Below are 25,909 nucleotides of genomic sequence, written 5' to 3'. Positions count from 1 at the left end.
TAAGAAAAAGATAATTTAGAATTGGGAAATTTTATTTAGCATGATTGTGTAGGCTAGAATATTAGATATTGTAACTTATGCAGTATAGTAAAATACTCTATACTACAAAATAAAGTCATAATATTCTACATAAATGTAAAATAGACAATGTAATGTGATATTCTATACAGTCCAATTATTTCGTATAACATATTACATTGTGCTAATTTTTATATTTTGCATTATGTATGACAAAATATTATATAACATAATTATGTCATTTGTCCCAAATGTTATCATGTAATACACTAACCCTTGTGATATTTTTGTAGGATGGGTACTTGGTATCATTCCATCATTATAGGAAACCACCATTTATGCCTCTCTCAGTCGTACTCTGAGCAACTCCTGCTTCATCATCATTACTTCAAACCATGGAGCGCCTGTGCTGGAGCAACACCAAGCAAATTCTTGAGATAGGACTTATTATTCAGAATAACAATACTTAGGCCAAAAACCACGTTATAAATAGGAATTGTAGAAGCTTGAGGGATTTGTCCCAAGAATTCATTTTGAAGGGAGTTGTTTCCCTCAGTTATCCAGTACACCACACAGTATCTGATGTTGAATGCACATTATTTCAGGATATGCTGTATGTATAGTAAAATGTGGATATTACAATTAGAATACAATGTTCACCCTACAGTGTCAGTTTCCGATGTTTGGCATAGTAAAAATTGTGTATCAAAGACTAACACTTCTTGTTACTTCCGTAGTTCTGTCTGCTGGAAACATTGGTCACTGCTGTTGTTGATGAAATTGGCAGTGATTGGATTCGCAGACGAAAGTCCCTTGTCACTCTAGGAGTTGCCATTATTGGCTTTCTTCTAGGAATCTCACTAACTACACAAGTAAGAGAATAAATAATGCATATTTTTTTAAATTAAAGTTATGTTTATATAAGTAGAGGAAATCTTGTTCAAACATTTGTATTGAAAGATAAGTTTGATCCTGGTTAAACCAAAGTTAATATTTCATTTGTGGCAAGCATATTCCATGCATGTTTCTAAAGTAGACTTTAGGTGACAGTGAACTATTCCTGATATACTGTAGTTTTACATAATTTTGTGTATAATTCCAAAAGTAGTAGATTATAATTAATCCAGTTTATTTTTATTTAAGATTTACGATCTTAAACATGTTCTTCACCCTACAACTAACAAGAGCATCAAATTTAAAATGAACAAAATAAATAATGTGAGAATATAGATCTGTTAATGTTTCAGGGTGTTTTGGTGCTACATGAATCTGTGGTTTCTAATGTCTGAAGTGTCAAAAAATTGCTTAAAATAAATTACATCCATTGAATTACAACTTGAAGAATTTTGTTAGTTAATTTGAATAACTATAGAGAGATATAACAGCTCTGAGCAACAAAATCCCCTACACAATTTTACTTAACTTGATGTGCTAGATGTGTAAGGCAGCTTCTTACAAACGGTGATACATTTGTGTTTCTTGGCAGAAGCCACTTTGAGAGTCAAATGATGGGCAGTTTAATGCTACTTCTAATATTTCATCGAAACATTACAGCAACCGAAGTCAGCAATCACAGCATGTACACAATTTGCTTTTGCACAAGTTAGAAGGGGAGTCATTTATCAGATTATTGCATGAATACTGGAGAGAACTGGGCATCTTTAAATACACACCAAACCCCTCTTACACAAACCTCCTCATGTCAATGATTCCACAGTTGATATTCAGGCCCCCAGTCACTTGGGCCAGTCATGTTCCCACCTCCCAGTAGCTAGCAAGTTACCTCAAGTTAGTGATTACGATGATTATTTCTGAGTCCCAAGGTCCTGATTTTGTCCCCTCTGATTTGATCTGAAGATTAATATCTACCTCTCCTCAGTTCTCCAGACCGACATAATCGGCACTCTGTATCCACTGTGGCAGAGAGTGCAGAAGAAAGACATGACTGTGTGTGACCAAATACTAAACAAGCAGCAGCCCCTCCGCAATGCCCTTTTCCATAACTAGTTGAGCGTGGAAGAATTTTGAGCCCTATTTCTTTAAACGGATTTGTTCAGTCAGCAAATAATTGGTATTCTTTTGCCTTTCTACCATAGGCTGGCATTTACTGGCTGCTTCTCATGGATAACTATGCAGCCAGCTTTTCACTAGTGGTGATTTCCTGCATTATGTGTATTGCGATCATGTATATTTATGGTAAGTAAATGGCAATGCAGGTTAGGCTGATTTAATGTAAGCATGATTTGAGCATGTCAGACACCTATTTGTCAGTGCTTACACCTGGACAATTAACAGTGTCCCTAATATGCCAAAGTATCATTCTGATGGACTAAATTAGCCGAATTAAAACAGAAAATGCTGGAAAGGCTCAGCATTTGCAGAAAGAAAAAGTTAATGCTACAGGTCTGCATGCCTTGGTAGTTTTGACAGCTATTTCCACACGTGCTACCTGTGTCCTTCCAGCAAATTTTCATTTTTTAAATTTCTGATTTTGAACATTTGCAGTTCTATTTTTATCTTTGTTTTAAAGTTATTAATCCCTGTCAACCAAGATTCCAATCAAAATTAGTACCATTCGCTTGCATTTGGGCCATATCCCTCTGAACCAGGGTTCCCAACCTGGGGTCCACAGACCCCTTGGTTAATGGTAGTGGTCCATAGCATTAAAAAGGTTTGGAACCACTGCTCTAAACATTTCTGCTCTATGTACCTCTTCAAGTAACTTTTAAATGTAGTTAATGCACCTACCTCAATTACTTCCTCGGGCAGTTTGTCCCACATGTGGACCACTCTCTGGGTGAAAAAGTTGCCCCTCAGGTTCCTGTTGTAATTTTCCCCTCTCACCTTAGATCTATGCCCTCTAGTTTTTGATCCCCCAATCCTGTGGAAATGACTGTGCACTCTGTCTTCACGCCTCATAATTTTATACGTCTTGTAGATCACCCCTCATTCTCCTGCAAACGAGTGAAAAATGTTCCATTCTGCTCAGGCTGTCTGCCTGGTAACATCCTCATAAACCTCCTCTGCACCTTTTCCCTCATAATGGAGTCCTTCCTATAGCAGGGTGGCCGAAACTGAACAAATGTGGCCTTATAACAACTACAACATAACATTTCAGCTTCAGTACTCAGTGACCTGGTTGAAGGACTGCATGTCAGAAGCTCTCTTCAGTATCCTGTGCAACTGTGACACCACTTTCAGGGAACCGTGTCCCTGATCTCCAAGATCCCTCTGTTCTTCGACACTACCCAGGGCCATACCATTTATCTTTAAAACCCTACCCTCCTTTGCACTCCCAAAATGCAACAGCTGACACTTACCTAAATTAATCTCCACTTGTCATTCCTTGGCCTATTTACCCAGCTGATCAGGTTTCTCTGTAAATTCTAATGACCACCTTCGCTGTAAGCAGCACCTCCTATCTTAGTGTCATTTACAAACTACCAACAGTGTCTTGTTACACTATAATCTAAAGTGGTGATATAGATGATAAAATAGCAGTGGGCCTATTTCCAAGCCCTGGGCAACACCACTGGGCCTCCAGTCCGATAAACAACCACTGCTAAGTGACAGAACAGTTGCTGTAATTGGCAATCACAGTTACCAGAGTCCTACACTTTGCTTTTTTTTTTAGCGTGTCGCACCAGTCAATGGGCCATTCTTGTCCGGTGCGTAGCGTCAGGATTGGTCTCCTTTTGGATTAACCGGGTCACGGTATGAACGTTCCTGACTCCACCCTTTTTTTCACAAGGCCGAGTGGCTAGCTCGACACTCAAGCATACTCGATGGGGTTGGCGGCCCGACTTGGATTGGAACTCGGGAACCCTCGCTCTGAAGTCCGGCGCTGATGCCATTGCGCCGCACTGCTGACATCTGACATGATGCTGCGGGAGGCACAGTGCAGGGGCCCTGCTCAGACTCATCATGAAGACTGACAGTCTTCAGTATTGGGGCAGAGCATGCTCATTTGTAAATCTGTCAGGAATTTCAAGTACATGACATTCCAGTAAACTTAAAAACAATTAGATACAAATAGTATATATATTTTAAATGTGTAACAAATAAATGATAAACATATGAAAGCTTCTGAAATAATCAAGACATTAAACTAAGCAAAAATAATTTTAAAATAATGGCTACATCCAAATCTGCAGACCCAAATCCTCCGGGTGCTCCAGTCTCCTCCCACAATCCATTGTAAATTGTCCTTTGATTAGGCTGGGGTTAAATAGGTGGGCTGCTGTGCAACGTGGCTCGTTGGGCTGGAGGAGGCTATTCCACACTGTATCTCTAAATCAAATAACCAGCTGCACTTCACACATCCCTTTAGAACCACTGGCCACAGCCAGCTCACCTTGTCTCCTGGTATCTTGCTTGTATGACTCGGTTTCTACTATTAAATGTTTTCAAAAATCTTTTCTGGTGTAGTTGTCCAGCAGAGTATTATCTGAACCCCAAGACCACATTGTTGTTCAATGATTCATTGAAATGCACTTTAAATCTAAACACATGAGATTTCCTTTTCGTCCACAGCTAACATAAAAGGGAACTACAAATCTAACTTTATTCTATTTTATAAAGTCAGCGGTTAACTGTTCCAAAGAATTTGGCCATACTGCACTGCACACTGGATGTAGACATTTTATGTGACGTAAATCAGACGGTAGTGTTCTACTATCAGCACCGGACATGGAGCGAGTGATCCTGAGTTTGAATCCAGCCAGCACCTTGCACGCTTTCCATACGTACTGAGTTGAGTGTCAAGCTAGCAACTCAGCTTTGTAAAAACACAGTCAAATCTCATGGAAACAACAAAAATGCCACCTGATGTGCCACAGGGAACAACATATCATTTATATACTTAGATTTACTTACTAAATCATTTATAGTGATTTATTAATTACCCAAAATACTATATACTACATATTAAGTAAAACATTCATAAAATTCTGTTGCATTAAATAATGAAGCATTCAAAATGCTTTTTGAAAGCAAAGATTACCTACTTTTTTCAAAAATTGAAATATTTGCTACCCAAAATAAAAGTTGTTCATTAATTTTTTTGTAACTTTTTGATATTAGTAATGTCCTTTCACTATTTTTTTTCAAATTGGATGATGCTTACAATGTGTGCAGTTCACTTTGCATGCTTAATAACGGAAATTGGATCAAAAGAGATTTATGTCACAGTGTTTATGCTGATGCATAAATTAAAATGCTTTCCTTTGGGATATACAATATTTAAAACTTGTGATTTTTATTTAAAGAAAATTGGTACTGTCATGTCACTGTAAATAGAGGTGTTTCTGCTAACTGACTGCAACTCAAATAAAATGTGGAAAAGGTTATGTGAATTCTGAATTTCAATATTTTCTCTTGCCTTTTTCAGGACATAATAACTATTTCAAGGATGTTGAGATGATGATTGGTTATCCACCTCCAAAGTTCTTCCAAATTTGCTGGCGTTTTGTTTCTCCCAGCATTATCTTTGTAAGTACCCATTAGATGCATAAGTAAAGTTGTTTTAAAAACGAGTAAGAAGCAGTTGTCGCATTTCACTACAATTCTCTTGAATACACTGAGTTAGAACTCTATCATTTCATATCCAGTAACTGGATTCAAGTTCCAAAGACGTGGGGGTTAGATTTACTTTTTACTTTGAAAGCTATGATAGTGTCGGAAAAATGAAATTCACATGCTGAACTGAGGACCCAATGTGTTTGACTCTTCACATTACAAATTTGGAGTATTAACCGTAACATAAAGATAACTTCACAAAAGGATATAAGGGAATTAGGCCACGCTGGAGGTTCTCAACAGGTTAGAGAACATCCGCTCTAAGAAAAAGAGTTAAAGCTTTGGATCTACAACTTTTTTATGAGGACAGAAGAATGGCTGCCTAATGAGTTTTGCATGTCAATGTGATGCTACAGGGGAAGGATTTTAATCTTAAGTGGCTAATGGTTGAGACGTATGGTTGAAGCATCATGAACTGGGAGCATCCACTTTGTACCTCACGTGCATAAGCACTGAGCTTATGAGTGCTTGTTCATGTCATTGGTACAAGAATGGAAAACATTCCTTAACAGGAACAAAATCATTAGGATACAAAGGTGGAGTGGGAATATGGATGGGGGAGGGGCTTGGAACCTATCTATAGCCCAATTTATACCTTCTCTCAATTATGTAACTATTCATTTGGCTTGCTGAGGGCCAATTATATATTAATTAAAGGGGAGTAATTGGATAATACTAGTTTTGTTCACCCAAATATTAACATTTCTTTGTCTTCCTCTGTTTACATGTTGCATTACCATGCACCATTCCCCATGCCAGGAAGAGAGTGACTGCGCTGCTTCCAGGCCTCTGCCAGGGCCATTTTAAACTGGCCTTTTCGAGGGAGCAGGAATGGTCCAGGGTGACTCACCTTCTTTTCTCTCTTTCTGCAAACTCTTATTGATCACTTCCCTTCAAACACTGTGAGCACCAGGAATCCATCAGAGGAGACAGTTTCATTTGGAGGCTAATTCCCACCACAGTAGAGGAATAATAGTGTGCTGCATTACCATATCCAGGGTGTTTCTAACCTATGGACTGACCACTTCATGCCAAAAGTAAATTCAGTGTGCAAATAAAAGCTTGAATTCTTTTTAAAAGATTTGCATTTATAAGGCACCTTTCTCATCCCACGTAGGAAGTCCTAACCCATTTTACAGCAAACAAACTATTTCTAAAGTATATTTGTTGTTTTTGTATTGTTTTTTTGTTTTTGATGGCAGCCAGTCTACAGAGATAGTCTGCACAAGAAAAATATTTGTTAATAAACAGGAACTCTCCATATTTCAGCACCCACTGGTACAGGCTGAATTGTTTAGATGTACATGTTTAGATGAATTGTTTCTAAACATATCCTTTTGTGTGGAAAACATGAGAAAGGATTTTCCAATAACCTTCTAAGAACAATCAGCAGATTGACATAAGAAACTAAAGACAAAAGATTGTTAATGAGAGGAATGACTTAAATAAATAAGAAAAATTCAAGAGAGAATTTATGCTTTATTGTAAATTCCATTGATTGGTAATGTAAATTTAGCTTTCTAATCAATCATATTTTTATTTGTTCCCTCTAGTTCATACTGGTGTTCACTGTGATCCAGTATAAGCCCATCACTTACAATAACTACATCTACCCAAAGTGGGCTGTCACTCTCGGTTTCCTGATGGCACTCTCCTCAGTAATCTGTATTCCAATTTATGCCTTTTGGAAGATTTGCAATACTGATGGTTCCACATTTTGGGAGGTAAGTGAATTAGGTAGAAAACTGGTTTAAATGTAGTTAACGGTGTGAAACATTCTTTGTACATTGAGAAATCTCAGTGAGCAGCACTGTAACTGTCAGAAGATTAGGAAAAGAAAATAAAAAGAAATCTTCTTCAACAATGCCAAGGAATCAACGAAGACTTGTTTCAACTCTGGTTTTGTAGTTTCTAAGGTGGCTTCTCGGGTTAATGTCGGAACTGTAGCAACGTCCCAACAAGGATGTGTGTAGTCTATAAGGAAGTGTGCTTACGCAGGGCTTCAATGTGCTGCCAATATTTTTTATGTACTTTGAGTGGTCATGAGCTTGAGGTTCCTGGGAGTCAGTGGGAAGTACTGCACTTCTTTAAAGAGACTTTTGAGTATATCTTTAATCTTTTCTCTGCCCACCTGATAATCTTTTCTTGGACAGAGCTTAGAATAAAGGCTCAGTGATAGCAGACATGGCTTATAAAAGACAGGCAGATTGTCAGAGAAACAAAAGATAAGTGCAGACAAGTCTGTAAGGGTAGGAGCAATACCTCCAGCATTATTATTTTCAACACTCCACAAGGTTACATCCTTAGCTCCATACTCTACTCCCTGTACGCTCAAGACACCTTGACCAGATTCTGCTGTAACTTTATCTGCAGACGATACCAACGTAGTGCACCAAATCTCAAGTAACAATGAATCGGGGTACAGGAGGGAGATAGAGAGCTCAGTACACATGATGCCACAACAACAGTATTTCCCTCGACGTCAGCAAAGGGAAAGAGCTTGGTCACTGACTTCAGAAGGGGGTCAGGGTACATTCTCCTGTTTATATCATTGGTGGGCAGGTCAAGATGGTTGAGAGCTTCAAGTTCTTGGAAGTGAACATCACTATTACCCTGTCCTGGTCCAATCTGTATGTGTCACAGTCAAAAATGCCTGACTAGCACCTCTACTTCCTCAGGAGTCTAAAGAAATTTGGCATGATGCCATTGACCCATAAGACCTAGAGCAGAACTAGACCATTCAACCTATCGAGTCTGCTCTACCATTGCATCATGGCTGATCTCGGAACCCATTCAACCCCATACACCTACCTTCCCACCATATATTTTGATGCCCTGACCAATCAATAAATGATCAACTTCCATCCACTGACCTGGCCTCCACTGCAGTCAATGGCAGAGCATTCCACAGATACACTATTCTCTGGCTAAAAAAAATTCCTCCGTACCTCTGTCCTAAAAGGCGACCACTCAATTTTGAGGCTGTGCTCTCTAGTTCTGGATACCCCCACCATTGGAAACATTTTCTCCAATTTCACCCTTTCTAGTCCTTTCAACATTTGGTAGGTATCACTTAGGTTTCCCCCAACATTCTTCTAGATTCCCATGAGTACAGGCACAAAGCTGCTAAACGCTCCCCATATGTTAACCCCTTCATTCCCAGAATCATCCTCGTGAACTTCCTCTGGACTCTCTCCAATTACAACACATCCTTTCTGAAATATGGGGCCCAAAACTGTTGACAGTACTCCAAGTGACAACACTAACTAATGTCTTATAAAGGCTCAGCATTATCGCTGTGCTTTTATATTCTACTCCCCTTGAAATAAATGCCAACATTGCATTTGCCTTCTTTACCACACAGTCAACCTGTAAATTAACCTTCTGGGAGTCTTGCGCAAGGACTCCTAAATCCCTCTGCGCCTCTGATGTTTGAATCTTCTCCCCATTTAGATAATAGTCCGCTCTATTGTTCTTTTTACCAAAATGCATTATCATACATTTCCCAACTCTGAATTCCATTTTTTGTCCATTCTTCCAATTTGTCTAAGTCCTGTTGCAATCACATTGCTTCCTCAGCACTACCTACCCCTCCACCTAATTTTGTAACATCCACGAACTTTGCTACAAAGCCAACAATTCACTGCCTCTCCCTTGTCCACTGTTTGTTAATTCCTTGAAGAACTCCTCACAGATTTGTCAGGCAAAATTTCTCTGAGAAACCACACTGACCTTGACTTATTTTATCAATAGTCCCCAAATACCCTGAAACCTCATCCTTAATAATAGACTTGCAACACTTTCCCATCCACTGTGGGTAGGCTAACTGGCCTATAATTTCCTTTCTTTTGCTTTCGTCCCTTCTTAAAGAGTGGAGTGACATATGCAGTATTCCAGTCCTCCAGGACCAAGTCAGACTCAAGTGATTTTTGAAAGATCATGACCAATGCATCCGTTATCTCTTCAGTAACCTTTCTCAGGACTCTGGGATGTAGTCCATCTGGGCCAGGTGATTTATCCAACTTAAGACCTTAGAGTTTGCCTACCACTTTTTCCTTTGTAATAGCAGTGACACTCGCTCCTGCTCCCTGACACTCATAGACCTCTGGCACACTGCTAGTGTCTTCCACAGTGAAGACAGATGCAAAGTACCCATTAAGTTTATCTGTCATTTCTTTGTCCCCCATTACTACCTCACCAGCATCATTTTCCAGTGGTTCAATATTAACTTTCATCTCTCTTTCCTCTTTATATAACTGAAAAAAACTTTTGGTATCCTGCTTTATATTATTGGCTAGTGTGCCGTCATATTTAACACAAAGTGCACTGCAGATGCTGTGGTCAAATAAACGTGTACAAACAAGCTGGATGAACTCAGCAGGTCGGGCAGCACCCATTGAAATGAGCAGTCAATGTTTCGGGCCCTCCTGACAATCTACGATGGCCTTTCCCCAAGTAGGCTCAAGCTGCTCTAAAAAGTCGTCTTGTAGATGTTGAACAAATTCCCTCTCTTGCAATCCAACACCAAATTGATTTTCCCAATCCCCTTGGGTATTGAACTCTCCCATTACAATTTTCCCATTCCCCTTATTACATGTCTTTTCCAGCTCCCTTTGCAATCTCAATCCCACATCTTCGTTATTATTTGGAGGCCAATATTTGATTTCCATAATGCTTTTTTAAAACCTTTGCAGTTTCTTAACTCCACCCACAGAGATCAACATTCTCTGACCTATGTCACCTCTTTCTAAAGGTGTAATTCCATCTCGTACCAACAGAGCCACACCACCACCTATGCCTTCCTGCCTGTCCTTTCGATAGAAAGTACATCCTTTGATGTTAGGTTCACAGCTATCGCCTTCTTTCAGCCATGATTCAGTGATGCCCACAACGTCATACCGACCAATCTCTAATTGCACCACAAGTTCGTCCATCTTATTCCAAATGCTACGTGCATTTAAATACAGCACCTTCAGTCCTGCATTCTTCACCCTCTGTGCTACAGTTTATCTTTTTTCTCTGTATTTGTTAGCTTGTCCTTCCTTACATTCATGCTAGACCCATCATCTGCTTGTAAACCTGCTGGCTCATCTTCATCTCTATCAGACTGGTTCCTATACCCCGGCCATATTAGTTTAAACCACTCCCAGTAGGTCTAGTAAACCTGCCCACAAGCATAATCAAGGCACTATAGAAAGCATACTATTACCCTTACCATTTACCAATTTTATCAAGGCATTATAGAAAGCATACATTACAGCTTGGTATGGCAACTGCTCTGCCTGTGACTGCAAGAAGCTGCAGAATTGTAGACACAGTACAACAGTGAAACCAGCCTCCTTTCCATGAACTCTTTCCACACTTCAGTTAAGTAACAAGTGTAATCAAAGACCCCAGGCACGTCAGATATTATCTCTTCTCCTCCCTCCCACCAGGTAAAGCTTAGTGTTGTTATAAAACTGTTGAATGTTTCTCCTTACTATTTACATGCACTACACTTTCTCTGTAACTGTGATAATTTATTCTGCACTGTTATTGTTTTAACCTCAACCCTACTACTTCAGTGTACTGTTGTAATGAATTGATTTGTTTGATGGTATGCTAGACGAATTTTTCTATTGTATCTCAGTACATGTGACAAAAATAGACCAATTTACGAATTGTTACGGAAGGCATTAGACTGAGAAATCTTGCAGCTTTGTTTCATTGAAGAAATAATATCGCCAAGTGATCAAGAGTGAAGTTTTGTAATATCTTTTATAATTCTATGAGTGTGGCTTCATTTCCAAATGAAACCACATCAGTTTTTATAATCTTTTCTAGTAACTCAGTTTCCCATTTTGAAGATTAGGATTGAGGTCATCTCCATTATTTGAAAAATTACATTACTTTTCAACAAGCAAAGCTGACTGCAGTACATGAAGGAAAAGTAGAAACAGCATACAGAGGAAAGAAAAGCTGAGTAATGAATCAAAAAGATACAAGAACAAAGCAAAGCTACCTTAGTGGATTTTTTTTACACATTACTATTTGTTACAGCTGAGAACCTAAAGTTGTAATACCACAGGATCTAGACATTGAGAAGTAATTTAAGGATTACTTAGGAACTGTGTGCAAGCCAATTTAGCAAGCTGATTACATAGTGATCAAAATTCCAAGGTTAGTTGCAACTTGGCTACCAAGTCCAAATTCACAGGTCTCTTTCTTGTTTATTTAGCGCCTGAAAAATGCAAATAAACCAAGCAAGGACTGGGGACCTGCTTTACTGGAGCACCGTACTGATCGATATTCCACACTGGGCAGCCCATCCTACGATTTCAGCCTTGAAATTCAACAGTTGAATCCGGATAAGGAACGAGAAAAGGAGCAGCTACCAACAGAAAATATAGAGCATAACCTCAACTTACAGGGCAGCAATGGTTCTGCCAGAACACAGAACCTTAACGTGTAGTCAAAATCATTTTTAAATCAAAGAAGATAATTAATTTGTGGTGGAGGGGGGATGGTGGTTGGGTCAGGAAATAAAAGCCTTCATCTTATAGTGAAAGGATCTGCTCCTATAATTTCCTGTACGATCTATGGATTTTGACAAGTAGTCAACACAATTTAATTGATTGATCTTTCTTCAGGTATCGACATTTTTTCTTTTCATTCATTTTAAAAATTATCAGTATAGCTGCATAATTTAATATTTAACCTTTTTTTCAAGAAATCAATTATTTTTGTTGTCATTTTGCAGAATTCTATACTTCTTGTGGAAATTACTTGTACCTTTATGCAACTGAGGGGTGACCTTCCCAGTTGCAAAGATTTATTTGATTCTGATTTTCGTTAGGCATCTGTTTGTGTCTGCCTACTCCACGCAAAAGCACTGCTTCTTTTCAACAGCATGAATATATTACACATGTAGAATACTGAAAAGGTAGAAGGAGACTTTGTGAAGGGACTGGTTAATGCCACTTCAATATGAAGTGTGTGACAGCACAAATTTCCAAGTAACCACTCGTTCACCACACACCAAACTAAGGGACATCCTCCTTCTTCAAAGAACAGGATTTCCCTTCCTCCGCCATTGACGCTGCTCTCAACCACATCTCCTCCGTTTGCAGAACATCTGTACTCATCCATCTTCCTGCTACCTTAACAGTGACAGTGTTCCTTTTGTCCTTATCATGCTTCCGCATCCAACACATCATTCTCCACAACTTCCGCCATCTCCAAAGGGATCCTAACACGAAACATATTTTACCCTCTTGCCCACTGCTTTCAACATGGATCGCTCCCTCTGTGATGGCCTTGTCCATTTGCCCTTCCTCATTAATTTCCCTCCCAACTATTAACCCTGCAATCAGCTAAAGTACACCTCCTCCCTCACCTCCATTCAGGACTCTATACAGTCCATCCAGATGAGGCAACACTTCACCTGCAAATCTGCTGGGGCTGCAGCCTTCTCTACATTGGTGAGATTCATTGTAAATTATGGGATCACTTTGTTGTGCACCTCTGCTCCAACCACCAAAAACAGAACTTCTTGTTAGCCAAATATATTAATTCCAATTCTCATTCCCATTCCAACATGTCGATCCATGGCCTCCTCGTACCACAATGAGGCCACCTTCAGGGTGGAGGAGCAACACCATATATTCCGTCTGGGTAGCCTCCAACCTGATGGCACAAATATAGATTTCTCCTTTGGTTAAAAAAAACTTTTTCTTCCCCTCCCCTCTCATTCTATTTCCCACTGTAGCCTCTTACCACTCCTCACCTGCCTTTAATCTTCCCTTGTGTCCTTTCCTCTTTCCCTTTCTCCCATGGTCCACTCTTGTCTCCTCAGGTTCCTTTCTCTCCTTTTCCTTTCCCATCCACTTGGCTTCACCTATCACCTTTTAGCTTTTCTTCTTCCCCTCTCCCCCCTCTTTTGTTTTGACATCTCGCCCTTTTCTTTCCAGTCCTGAAGAAGGCTCTTGGCCTGAAACATCAGCTGTTTATTCATTTCCATAGATGCTGCCTGACCTGCCAAGTTCCTCCAGCACTGTGTGTGTTGCAAGAGATACAGATTTCCTGATTCCTTAATATACTAGGTTTGTTCATCTTTTTTCTTAATGTGACACTGATTTTTAAAATATATTACAAAATTCAAAGCTGTCCAGTTATTAAGATATTTCTGGTAACCTTATGCAGAACACAAACAAAAGATATATCACACATATTTCAATCACTTATACAAAAGTTCTACAGTGTTTGCATAAGTTTTGCTAAAGCTACTGGAGACAGCAATTCCTTGTATTTTCAGTTTGTAAAACATGGCCTCACTGTCAGGTTAAAAAGTCTCTGTCATCTAATATGATGCTTTCATCACCATCGTGTTCTTTAATGCCAGTACCTCTTCACAAGAAGATCTGTAGCAGTAAACCTTTAACTATAACTAAACCAGCAATATAGAGTAAGTGACATATTATCAGACATGCATGTCCAGTATAAATAGGAATATTTGATTCTTTTACTCATATGACTAGTACTTAATTTTTTCGAGTCTATTAACGTGTTTGAACCTGCTGATCATCTAACTTGTACTATTTCAGAGGAAGTTAAAAATTACAAAATGCTATCAGTATATCTAAAAGGCAGCAACTTGCTAATGTATAGCAAAGAAGCTGAAGCTGATAATGCATCATGAGGATGTTTATATCTGCGGAACATACCATTTTAGGTATTCAGTTAACACTTTAGTACACTTCATTGGAAGAGCTTTTGGAGATGTTTTAACGGCACTAGAATCAATTAAGTAATAGGTTTTCTTTGATTAAAAATCTATTTTGTAAAAATACTAAGTAGGATGTTAGAAGTAATAGTGCAAAGAAATACCGCAAGACGCCTAATACGTAGTTGAGTGTGATTCTGAAATAGACACTTTTACAGTTTTTAAACTCAATTACCATAAGATGACAACTAGCAGTTTTCAAGATCTCTTGTGTTTGGGTTTTAGCAGCGCTAGGATGGGGAAGCTGGGAAAATTTGAACTTTTGGTTGCTTAATCTTTTATTTTACCCACACCCTGCAAAAGAAGAAATATGCCATTTCAACAAAACAGGTATGAATTTTTACAGCCACCTATTTATCAGGAAGTCACAATACAATTCCTTGAATAGCCAAGACTTACTGAGCTCAATTTATAAATGGGTATCTGCCATTCCTATCCAGAAATATGAGAGGATTTTTCACATAACCCAGTTGTCATTTTCCTGAATGAATTAACATTAAATGCGGTATTCCCTTGATTCACCAAAAATTGTATGATTTAACCTTCAGAAGAACTCCTGACTGCCTTTTCAAAACATGCCAAAAGATTTTTTATGATACAGACATCCAAACATTGCAACAGTTCATCCTGCCAATTAATACTATACTGGAGATGATGGTTTAACTAAACCAGCAAGTTGCCATGTAAACTTGCCTTACATTGATCATAGTTCATCTCAAATTATATAGTTGAAAATAGTTCCTACTACCTAACGTAGATGAATCAACAGATATCATGGACTCATTGCCATCTCCACAATGGTCTTGGGTTAAAGGCAGAGGCTGTACACAAAAGCTAAAACTAAAATTGGGAAGGTGTTCACATCTACGCAGGACTCTTTGTTAGAAGAGGTAGAACAGCACAAACAGATGCTTTAAACATTTGTTCTTTCGGATTATTTTTAAAGATCAAAACCAACCCGCTTTCTCCACTCTCACCACTGCCAAAACAAAGTTGTAATGAAATCAGTCACCTCACTTTATTGGTCAGTCTTTGAAATTCATGTACAGTTACATTCATGTGTCAAATTATTGTAAAGTACTTGAATTGTACAGTGTACATTCCAGTCCTAAATTTACAAATGCAGAAAGGGTTTACGCCAAATGATTTTGTGCTTAAATCCAAATTTTGATTAGATTGGAATTTCCATTTAATGGAAATACATGAAATGTTCCATTAAGGTTCAAGTTCTGAAACAAAATTATGTTTATATCAGAATACTTGCATGATGGGAATGGTCATAATGGGATTTTGTGCCTGGCTGCAAAACAAATTTATGTAGATTCCATTGCATTTGCTTGAAAATGTTAAACCTTGATTCCATGAATGCAGTTTGACAAAGTAGACATTGCCAATTAGAAGCTATAAATTAAATTATCTCTCTCTTCCCTTGTTCTCCTTACTAACCCTATCCCTGCCTCATTCTATGCTAATATCATTCTCATCATTTCAATATTTTCTTTATTCATATCTCTATGGGGTTTAGTTCTGGATGGGTAATTAAATGTCATCTTTACTGCACTGTGGTTGAGACAAATAGTATAGAACTCTAGCCTCAGAGCCAGAAGGTTAGAGGTTTAAACCCAATTGCTTTACCAAGAATAAAAATTAATACCTTACTTTAATATTGAGAGAGTACCATCTTTAAAAAGAGGTGTTAAACAGGAACCAGTCTTCCCTTCCTGGATGACATAGAAGATCCCATAGCGCTATTTCAAAGAACAATGGTGCTGCCTCCAACTTCAATGGCTATTAAGCACTTTAATAACCAACATTTCAACTTAAGCCCTCTGTTAGATGTACAGAGTGAATAATTAGTTTCCCATCCTTATGACACATACTTCACCCCTTCAGACTGCACAAGTTACTTTCTTAACATAATGGGAAATAGTTTACAAACTACAACCAAAAATACAGTAAATACAAATTTCATTATGCTGAGCTATATTATGTCCCATAATTCATATTGATAAAGCAATAGGCTGCACTTTGTTGACTTTTATTAGCGGACATAGGAAAGAGTATATTTTCACACAGTTTAGTCAAATGAATGTCATGTTTCAGTCTAAGGAAGTTTGACCTAGATCATCTACACCTCTACAGCTTCCTGGCTTGATGCTGTTGTAACATTGATATATTGGTATTAATATTCAGTGGCAGACTGTATTTGAGCTTAAAGAAATCTTTTCCTCAATTTGTCAGGTAGCAGTGGCAAAATGTCTGCAATGATTAAGGTTAATTCAGTGGAGCTTGACTGCTAATAATTTGTTTCACCAAGGACATACGTAGTCACTAAACAGGCTCAATTAAATTTGACACACAGGTCATTTAAAAGACTGCCTCACTTGTACTCTAGGATAGCTATTTGCCAGCCAATACAGTGCATAAAAACTTTCACAATGCCAGTGCTTCCCTAGTCATAGATCTCAGAGACTATTACATTTTCCAGTCCAGGTTACTTCAATGTCAACAATAAATCATTTAATTTAAAAATAAACATAATTTAAATGGTTTGCTGCTCACTTCAAAATAACAATGTTTGCACAATTCAAGCTTGTAATTCCCTGTATTACATAGTGTTGGTAATATCTACAATATACACATGCATTCAGTCTCTCTCTCTTACACCCACACACACACTCACACTCTCTCTCTAGATGATGTTTACACTGTTGTAGACTTTGGACTGTACAAACGTAGAAAGCATCAGTATTACATGACCCCATTAGTGGCACAGAGTATTGTAGATTGGGGGTGATTTTGCTCTTGAATGTGACTGGATTTTACACTACACTGAAATGCTTAAATTGAGTTGGGGTGGAGCTGCTTGGGGTTGTGGGGTGGGGTAGGGGTTAGATTTCATTCTTCACATTTTGTGAAGTTTCTCAAGCACACAACTTTTATATAGTGTAAACAGTGATCTGGATTGAGCCATGTTTCTGGTTCATTTTAGTGCTCTCTTTACTCTCTATTTTAATCTGTTTTCTATCCATGTACTTGGTCTATCTCATTTTCAAAATTGCCAAACCTTTCAACCTTTTGCCTATTTATAGCTGTAAATATGTAGATTTGTAATCTATCCTATTTGCCATTGCCCAATTTGTTCACCTTTTCTGACTGGCAAGCTCTTGTATTCATTCAGTAAAGGTTTTTGGGGAAATCTTTGTAACCCACGCTTCCTTCCTACCTCTGACATTTATCAATATAAAATACTCATACTCTATTTAATGTATAATTTAAATTGAGCACCACCTTGCATTTCCTTTTAGCTGTGTGTGCTGAAAAATAAGGGAAGGGTTTACTTTCCAATGTGCCAATAGCTCAAAATGAGAAATGTAATTGTGTACACAGTTTTCTCTTGATAGTGTATATTGTTTCAAGTGACTGTAATCTGTAGTCCTATACTTATGGAAGTTTACCTGACATTTTTTTAGTGTTTAGAAGACAGAAACAAACAGTATATAAGAAGCTACTTATATAAATCTCTTTGAGTTTGGGGTCAGTTGCATATATCAGTCATTAACAAAAGCTGTAAATCGCATTTCCAAATGAGACTGAGTTGTGTTTATATTACTTGTGGTTCTTGTATTTAATATAATTAATAAAACTATAATTATAATAATAAAACTACTTATCAAAGGGAAGATGTCACCAAACTGAATATTTCATTAAGTAAGTGATTTATGCAGGTTAAACACCATTACAACAAAACCTATTGCTGTAATTCAGCAATAAATATCTCCTCCATCTTGGATTTGGTTTCTGAGTTTTAATGAAATTTTACGAACTATATAGTTTAGTCCTCCAATCCAAGACCACCACCACCCCCTCTATTTCATGAGAAGTAGAATTTTCTCACAAACACCTTATATTTAGATCAGCAAGTGAATTGCTTGATGTAAAATGTGCAAGAGTTTTCTTAGAGGCAAAAGTTAAAGATGAACAATAATTCTCTTAATCCCTTTTCAACAAGTCAAACTGATATAAGCCAAATCCAGTTATTTTTCCCTGGAAAAGATGAAAATGTCTGTATTATCCATTTTTTTCGCTTACTCACGTAACTAATTCCCCTCATTACAGATGCAACCAGTTAACTAACCTGAGAACTCTCAGGCTGTGCCAGACTTTACCCACATTATGATGTCTCCTAAATTTACATTGTGTTTTAAAATATGAATGACTGCCTTAGAGTCCATGGGGCAACTCCACTAGCCATTGTAGACAGAGTGCACATGATATGAAGACTTGAAGCAGCAAACTTATAGTGTATTCACTCCTAGTCCATGCTACAGCTGACTGCCATAGCAAAATTCGTGTGCAGAAATTCTTCCTTATCAGTTGCAATGAAACCGAACATCAGAAGTAGGGTAAAAGGCAATATTGCTACAATTAGTGCACATTTAACATCCCCAAACAGAATGAATCTTTAACCAAATGATGATCAGACTTGCTTCAGCTTATTGTGGATAAAAACTTAAATTATACGTAGAATGTACTACAGGCTGAAAAACTTGTTTCCTATAAAGTGCGAGACAGTTGTCTAATTATAGTCAGGTTTAGTAGGGTTGGTTGAGGATGGTGGAAACCAATATAGAGCCAATCCCCATAGATTCCATTTGGTTGGTGAACCTGGTAACATGACGGATTGAAATAACCTCTCTTCCACTCCAGACCTGGCTGGAAATAGCACCATCTACTGGTGACTGTGAGATATGTTAAGCTGCTCAACCCACTTCTTAACATTACATTTCATTCACTTATTGGCTGAAAGAGTGTGTGGAAATATACCGAGACAGGAGAGACTAAAGATGCTCTAAAGAAACACAAGATGCTGCAGGAACACAGCAGGTCAGGAGGCATTTATGGAGAAAATAGGTAGTCACTGTTTCAAATTTGGACCATAAATCTGAACTGTATGGTTATCAGTCTAGATCAATTTTTCAACCTGAAACTTTTCCCTCGGTAGATGCTACCTAACCATCTGAGTTCTTTCAGGATCTTGTGCGATGCTGCTGCCTAGTCAATTATTACAGTAGATTTATTCACAAAATTGTTTTCAGTGCCTACAGAATATCAGCATTCACATTTCAAATTAATAATTGGCCTTAATTGGCATATAAAGTGACCAAGTCAAAGTTGTCCTTTCAATTTTGATTTCCACACACTAATAGCTGCTTTAAGGTGCCAATTCATTCAGCTTTCCGTGACTGATTTTATGCAACAGGCCCCATGTTGGTGCTGAAGGGATAGTGTAACTGTAGGAGGATTCATTGCAGAACTGCATGTTAGCACAATTTTCATTACATCAGACAAAACTGCTGTAAATTTTATTCATTTACAAACTGAAACCCAGCAAAGCTTTAAAATGGAACCTGTAGATTCCAGAGTAAGTTTATTTTAGAATTGGTCAGAAATGTGAATTAAAAAATTAATTAACCTGCGGAATTTGAAATTTGTGTTTTTTAACACTGTGGGCTAATTTTATTTTATTTAGTGACACAGCTCCCGGCCTTACAAACCACCTCATTCCAGCAACCCACGACAAAACCGATCAACACTAAACTAACCGCAGGACAATTTACAATGATCAAATTAACCTACCCAGGAAATCTTTGGACAGTGGAAGGAAACCAGAGCACATGGGGAGGACATACAGACTCCATATAGGTGGCAAAAAAACACAATACGCTGGAGAAACTCAGCAGGTCGGGCACCATCTATGGAAATGAATGAACAGTCAACGTTTCAGACCAAGACCCTTCATCAAGACTCGGCCTGAAACGTCAACTGTTTATTTATTTCCATAGATGCTGCCTGACCTGCTGAGTTCCTTCAGCATTTTGTGTGTTTTGCCTTGGATTTTGCAGATTTCCTTGGGTTTGTGGTCCATGTAGGTGGTGCTGGAATTGAACTCTGAACCCCAAGCTGTAATCGTGTCATAAGACCATAAGATATAGGAGCAGAATTAGGCCATTTGGCCCATCGAGTCTGTTCTGCCATTTCATCATGGCTGATCAAATTTTCCTCTCAGCCTCAGTCTCCTACCTTCTCCCCATATCCCTTCATGCCATGATCAATCAAGAATCTATCACCCTCTGCCTTAAATGTACGTAAAGACTCAGCCTCCAGAGCTGCCTGTGGCAAAGAATTCCACAGCTTCATCACTCTCTGACTAAAGATATTCTTCCTCATCTCCGTTTTAAAACACACCCCTCGATGCTGACACTGTGTACTCTGGTCTTAAACTCTCCCATCAAAGGAAACATCTTCTCCATATCTACTCTTATCCAAGGCCTTTCACCATTTAATAGATTTCAGTGAGGTCACCCCTCATTCTTCTGAATTCTAGTGAATAGAGAACCAGAGAGTGCAGCCATAGAGGGGCGTCCATTTAGAACTGAGATGAAGAAGAATTTCTTCAGAAGTGGGGTGGTGAATCTCTGGAATTTCACAGCCAGGGCATGGAGTAAATTTAAAGTGGAGATTGATAGGTTCTTGATTAATCAGGGCATCAAAGGTCACAGGGAACAGGCAGGAGAATGGGGTTGAGACTGAGAATAAATCAGCCATGCTGGAATGTCAGAGAAGACTCGATGGGCTGAATGGCCTAGTTCTGCTCCCATAATTTATGGTCAAAATTCAAACAACTCTTAAAACATTTAAAATTACTTTTAAGCCTTTCTGAATCCCATTAAACACTTTAAAAGATGGTCTAAATTACCGTAACTGGTCACCTTGCAGAAGGGTATGTTTGCTTATAAGACTTTGAGAGGGGGAGACGATGTTTAAAAGTGCCCTCCGAACAACAACCACCATAGCTCCATCACCACCAATCCCAGGGTTATTCCGGCTAACAACCTTTTCATCTATTTACAATTTTAAAGAATACTGGTGCAAACATTTATTGAGCATTGCACAAACAAAAGAAAATGTGCGTATGCTGGAAATCCAAGCAACACACACAGAATGCTGGAGAAACTCAGCATGCCAGGCAGCATCTAGGGAAAAAAGTACTGCTGAAGGGTTTTGGCCCAAAACGTCGACTGTATTGAGATCATCGACCAGGTTTACCGTTTATTTCCCTAGTAATGTACAACAAACTTAGTCAATGATTTTGATACAGTCGACGTTGTGGGCCAAAACCCTTCAGCAGAACTTTTTTCCATAGGTGAAAACTTACAGTGCTTGCTATAGAAACTCAGGTAGACAGGAGGATGGTGAAAGGATGCCTTTGGTTATTTGTTTACAGAAGAGTCCATAGCCTGAGAGTATTTTTTTCAAGATAGCATTTTATCTAGTCAGAGGCTCTGTTGTGAACTTCAGAAACTTTCGTCTTGCAGAAGGAATGTTGCTGATTATCACTTCTGAGAGGAAGGTCAAGCAACTTATCTTTACTAACTTCTCTGCTGTTTCTTGGAAACGGCAAACTTTATCTCTCAGCATTTTTTAGGAAATGACTGATCCCTCTTGTGAATTTCCATTCCTGTAACATGCTCTTGATAGATTTTTCTGGGGTGGGTGTTTCACACAGCAGAACTCTAACTAGCTAATTCTCTGGTAAGAACAGCTGAAGAAACGTACCTGTCTCCTTTTTAACAACTCTGATAATTCTTAGAAGCCAGGCAAAGTAATCACAATGTGTTTTTTAAGGAAACACCCAAACTCGGTTTTGAATTTTCAATCTCATAAATCATTCTTCTGTTTTGCTTCCTGCCTTTATTTTTCTCTCCAAGTCTCTGTCTTTCAACAAGTATTATGTTTAGATCACTATTAACCAACAGAAATGAAAATGCAGCCTCAGTGTTGATTATAGAGTCATGGATTTGGCCATATTGACACTACTTCTACCTTGCATTGTTAACGGCCTTATTCAAAGAACAAGTAAATACCCTTGGTGTGTACACTGACTTTGAAAGGATTTGACAAGCATCATTGCACATCAGAAAAAAATGAACATCTTTATTGAGGGAATCTGTGAACTTAACTTTGAACTACAATGGCATGACAATTGCTAAGTCCCTCACCATTAGTATTCCTAAATTGACCAGAAACTCAACTAGAGCAGCAAAAGAATACAAGAGCAGGTCAAAGGCTGGATATTCTGCAGTAAATCATTCAGATCCTGATACTTATTGCTTCCCCACCTTCTGCAAGGTACAAAATGCTCAAGGAATTCAGCAGGTCAGGCAGCGTCTATGGAAAGGAATAAAGAGTCGATGTTTTGTGCCAAGACCATTCTGTCCTGATGGAGGGTTTTGACCTGGCAAAAGTCTGTATTCCTGTCCATAGATGCTGTCCGCTCAGCAGAGTTCCTCCAGCATTTTTTGTGTGTTACTGTGGGTTGCCAGTATTAGTGGAATTTCTTGTGATTAAATAAAAGATCATAAGATAAAGGAATGTAAACAGGCCATTTGGCCCTTGAGTTTGCTCTGCCATTTCATCATGGCCAATCCATTTCTCGTCTCAGTACCAATCACCTACATTTACTCCGCATCCCTTCATGCCCTGACCAATCAAGAATCTATCAACCTCTACCTTAAATATATGTAAAGATGGCCTCCACAACTGCCTGTGGCAAAGAATTCCACAGATTCACCGGTCTCTGGCTAAAGAAATTTCTTCTCATCTGCATTCTAAATAGATGCCCCTCTATTCTGAGGCTGCGTCCTCTGGTATTAAACTCTCCCACCTCTCCACATCCACTCTATTGAGGCCTTTCACCATTTGATAGGTTTCAATGAGGTCACCCCTCAATCTTCTGAATTCCAGTGAATATAGGCCCAGAGCCTTCAAACGCTCTTCATATGACAAGCTGCTCAATATTGCGAGCTTCAGATTCAGATTTATTTCTCATGTGCATTGACACACACACTGAAATGCATCATTTGCATTAACAATCAACTCACCGCAGGATGTGCTGGTATCGGCCCACAAGTGCCACCATACGTTCTCGACTGGCTAAGTGCCACTTCAACTAGACTCAATACCATCTAGGACAAAACAATCAACTAGACTGGCAACCTAGTAATGCATGCAACTACAATATGTGGCATCAAAACTTGCACTGCAGTTATTCATCTGGAATACAATGACATCACCTTTAAAGCACCCCACTTGAACTATTAATAGACACAAAAGCAGGAGACTGATAGAAGCCACAGAATTTGTAGGATTCTCCCTCCAAGTCTTACACTATCATTATTTTCTACTCCATTATCGCTGGTCTAATTCCTAGATATACACAACAGTTATGGAAATACTTTCACCGGAAGGACCATAAGAGTTCAAGGAGGTAGCTCATCATCACCTCATCATGTTCAATTGGGAGTCTTGTCAGCCTCATTTACAAATCCAGATAAACATCTGAACGCAAGACTAGCTTTGCCCACTATCTACAAAAAGTAAATATTTGATTTGATTTTTGAGAATACCGATTTACATACATGGGTGAACTGGAATTAGCCCCTCTCCTCATCCAGCTTGAAGGGGACAAATTACGGAGCTGGAGTTACTCATTGCTTGAGTATTGGTGTGTCTCCACTGGCCTAAATCACTCCTCCTCATCCGTCAGTTTGACTGTGCTGATAGTTCCCCTCTTCACACAGTGTTGCTGTTATTTTCCACAATTCTGATCTTCACTCATGTTAAATATGAAATTAGCAAAAGAAAACAAGCAGCAAAGGTCATATACCAGAAGGAAAAACAAAGATACTTGGCCTCTTATCCATTTTATCAATAAAAATGAACAATGGTGAAGTAAAGTCAAATGGTCACGCACATGATACGTGAATGGACAATAAGATGTATTATTATATTTTTCAATTGCTAATCATAACTGCAACTATCCGCCACAGACTTTTCAATTCGTCACATTTGCCCACTGTAACACGTAAGTGAACAGAACACGCAAAACTTAACCAAATGTCAGAGCGGGGCTGTAACGCAAGCTCATAGGATTTATATATTTTTCATTCAATGTATCTTTACATAGAATTATAAAGTCATACAGAAAGGAATCAGATCCTTCAGCCAGACTTGTCCATGTCAACAGCTTTGCCAGTCATCTAGTCCCGTATTGCCCACGAGTGACCCACAGTCCTCTAAACCTCTTCTGTCCATGTCCTTCTCTTGCTGTCTTTTAAATGGTGCTAACATACCTGTCTTAGCTACTATTTCTAGCAACTCAATCACAAATACACACCACCCTTTGCATGAAGAAGCTACCCCAACTTCCCCTTTAAATAACTTGTCTCTGACGTTAAATCTAAGCCTTCTTGTGTTTAGCATCTCCTCTCTGGAAAAAAGACCATGTGCTTTCACCATGTCTATGCCTCTCATGATTTCATACATCTCTATCAGGTCACTCCTCAATCTCTTATGTTCTAGTGAATAAAGCCCTAGTCTCCTTGTAAACCAAACCCCCAAAGTCTAAGTAACATTCTGGATATCTAGAGCAACACATAATATGTTAGAGGAAATCAGCAGGTCAGACAGAATCTAGATGTAATTAGCATCGAAATGCTGCCTGACCTGCTGAGTTCCTCTAGCATTTTGCGTGTGTTGTTTAACATTCTGATAAATCCTTTCCGCACTCTTTCCTATTGCAGGATAACCAAAACTGAATACAATACTCCAAGTGTGGCCTTTCCAACATCTTATAGAACTACAACATAATTTCCCCGATTGCTGTAACTAAGAAGGCCAGTGTGCTGAATGCCTTCTTCACTACCTTTGAAGACAAATGCAATGTTAACATTCATTTTGAGAGGGCAAGAATATAAAAGCAAGAATGTAATAGTGAGATTTTGTAAGGCATTGGTCAGACAGGATTTGGAGTATCACGAGCAGTTTTGGTGTCCATGTCTATGAAAGGTTAAGCTGCTGTTGCAGAGGGTCCAGAGGAGGTTTATGAGAATGATCCCAAGAACAAAAGGGTTAATTTGATAGCTTTGACCATATTCTCTGGAGTTTAGAAGAATGGAGTGGGGAGGGAGGAGGGGGAGAATCTCTTTGAAATCTAGCAAATATGGTCAGGCCTAGACAGGGTGTATGTGGAAATGATGTTTCAATATTGGGTGTGTCTAGGACCAGAGAGCACAACCTCAAAAAAGGATGCCCCTTTGTAACAGAGATGAGGAAGAATATATTTAACCTGAAGACGGTGAATCTGTGGAATTCATTGCTGCAGACAGATGTGGAAACCAAGTCACTGGGTATATTTACAGAGGTTGATATGTTCTTTATTAGTAAGGGCATCGAAGGTTATGAGGAGAAAACAGGAGAATGAGGTTGAGAGGAAAAATAAATCAGCCATGATTGAACGGTGGAGCAGACTCACTGGATCAAATGGCCTAATTCTGCTCCTACGTCTTATGGTCTATGAATAGCACTCGCTAGAAATTAGAGAATGAGAAGAAGAGCAGGTAAAAATTAAATAATCATCAGGAAAGATTTTCACAGATGGTTTCCCTTGACTGGAGCCTGTCAAACTAGACTCAGGATAGGAATGGTTTC

At 38.7% G+C, this 25,909-nt stretch overlaps 1 protein-coding gene across 3 annotated transcripts in view; it reads left to right on the top strand.

The window, feature by feature from the left end:
- slc6a9 (solute carrier family 6 member 9) overlaps nucleotides 1-19,830 on the top strand; it is a 259,999-nt gene extending 240,169 nt beyond the window's left edge. For all 3 annotated transcript variants that reach the window (XM_059984128.1, XM_059984129.1, XM_059984127.1), the window contains 5 exons: nucleotides 756-890; nucleotides 2,115-2,214; nucleotides 5,408-5,508; nucleotides 7,149-7,319; nucleotides 11,813-19,830. In XM_059984128.1, coding sequence (XP_059840111.1) covers nucleotides 756-890; nucleotides 2,115-2,214; nucleotides 5,408-5,508; nucleotides 7,149-7,319; nucleotides 11,813-12,046 — 741 coding nt within the window. In that variant the 3' untranslated portion in view covers nucleotides 12,047-19,830. The remainder of the gene's footprint in view (nucleotides 1-755; nucleotides 891-2,114; nucleotides 2,215-5,407; nucleotides 5,509-7,148; nucleotides 7,320-11,812) is intronic.
- Nucleotides 19,831-25,909: the final 6,079 nt, after the last annotated feature.

This window comes from Hypanus sabinus, chromosome 11 (genome assembly GCF_030144855.1).
Source record: "Hypanus sabinus isolate sHypSab1 chromosome 11, sHypSab1.hap1, whole genome shotgun sequence".
NCBI lineage: Eukaryota > Metazoa > Chordata > Chondrichthyes > Myliobatiformes > Dasyatidae > Hypanus > Hypanus sabinus.
Note: the sequence above shows the minus strand (reverse complement) of the source record. Positions and strands in the feature narration are given on the sequence as shown.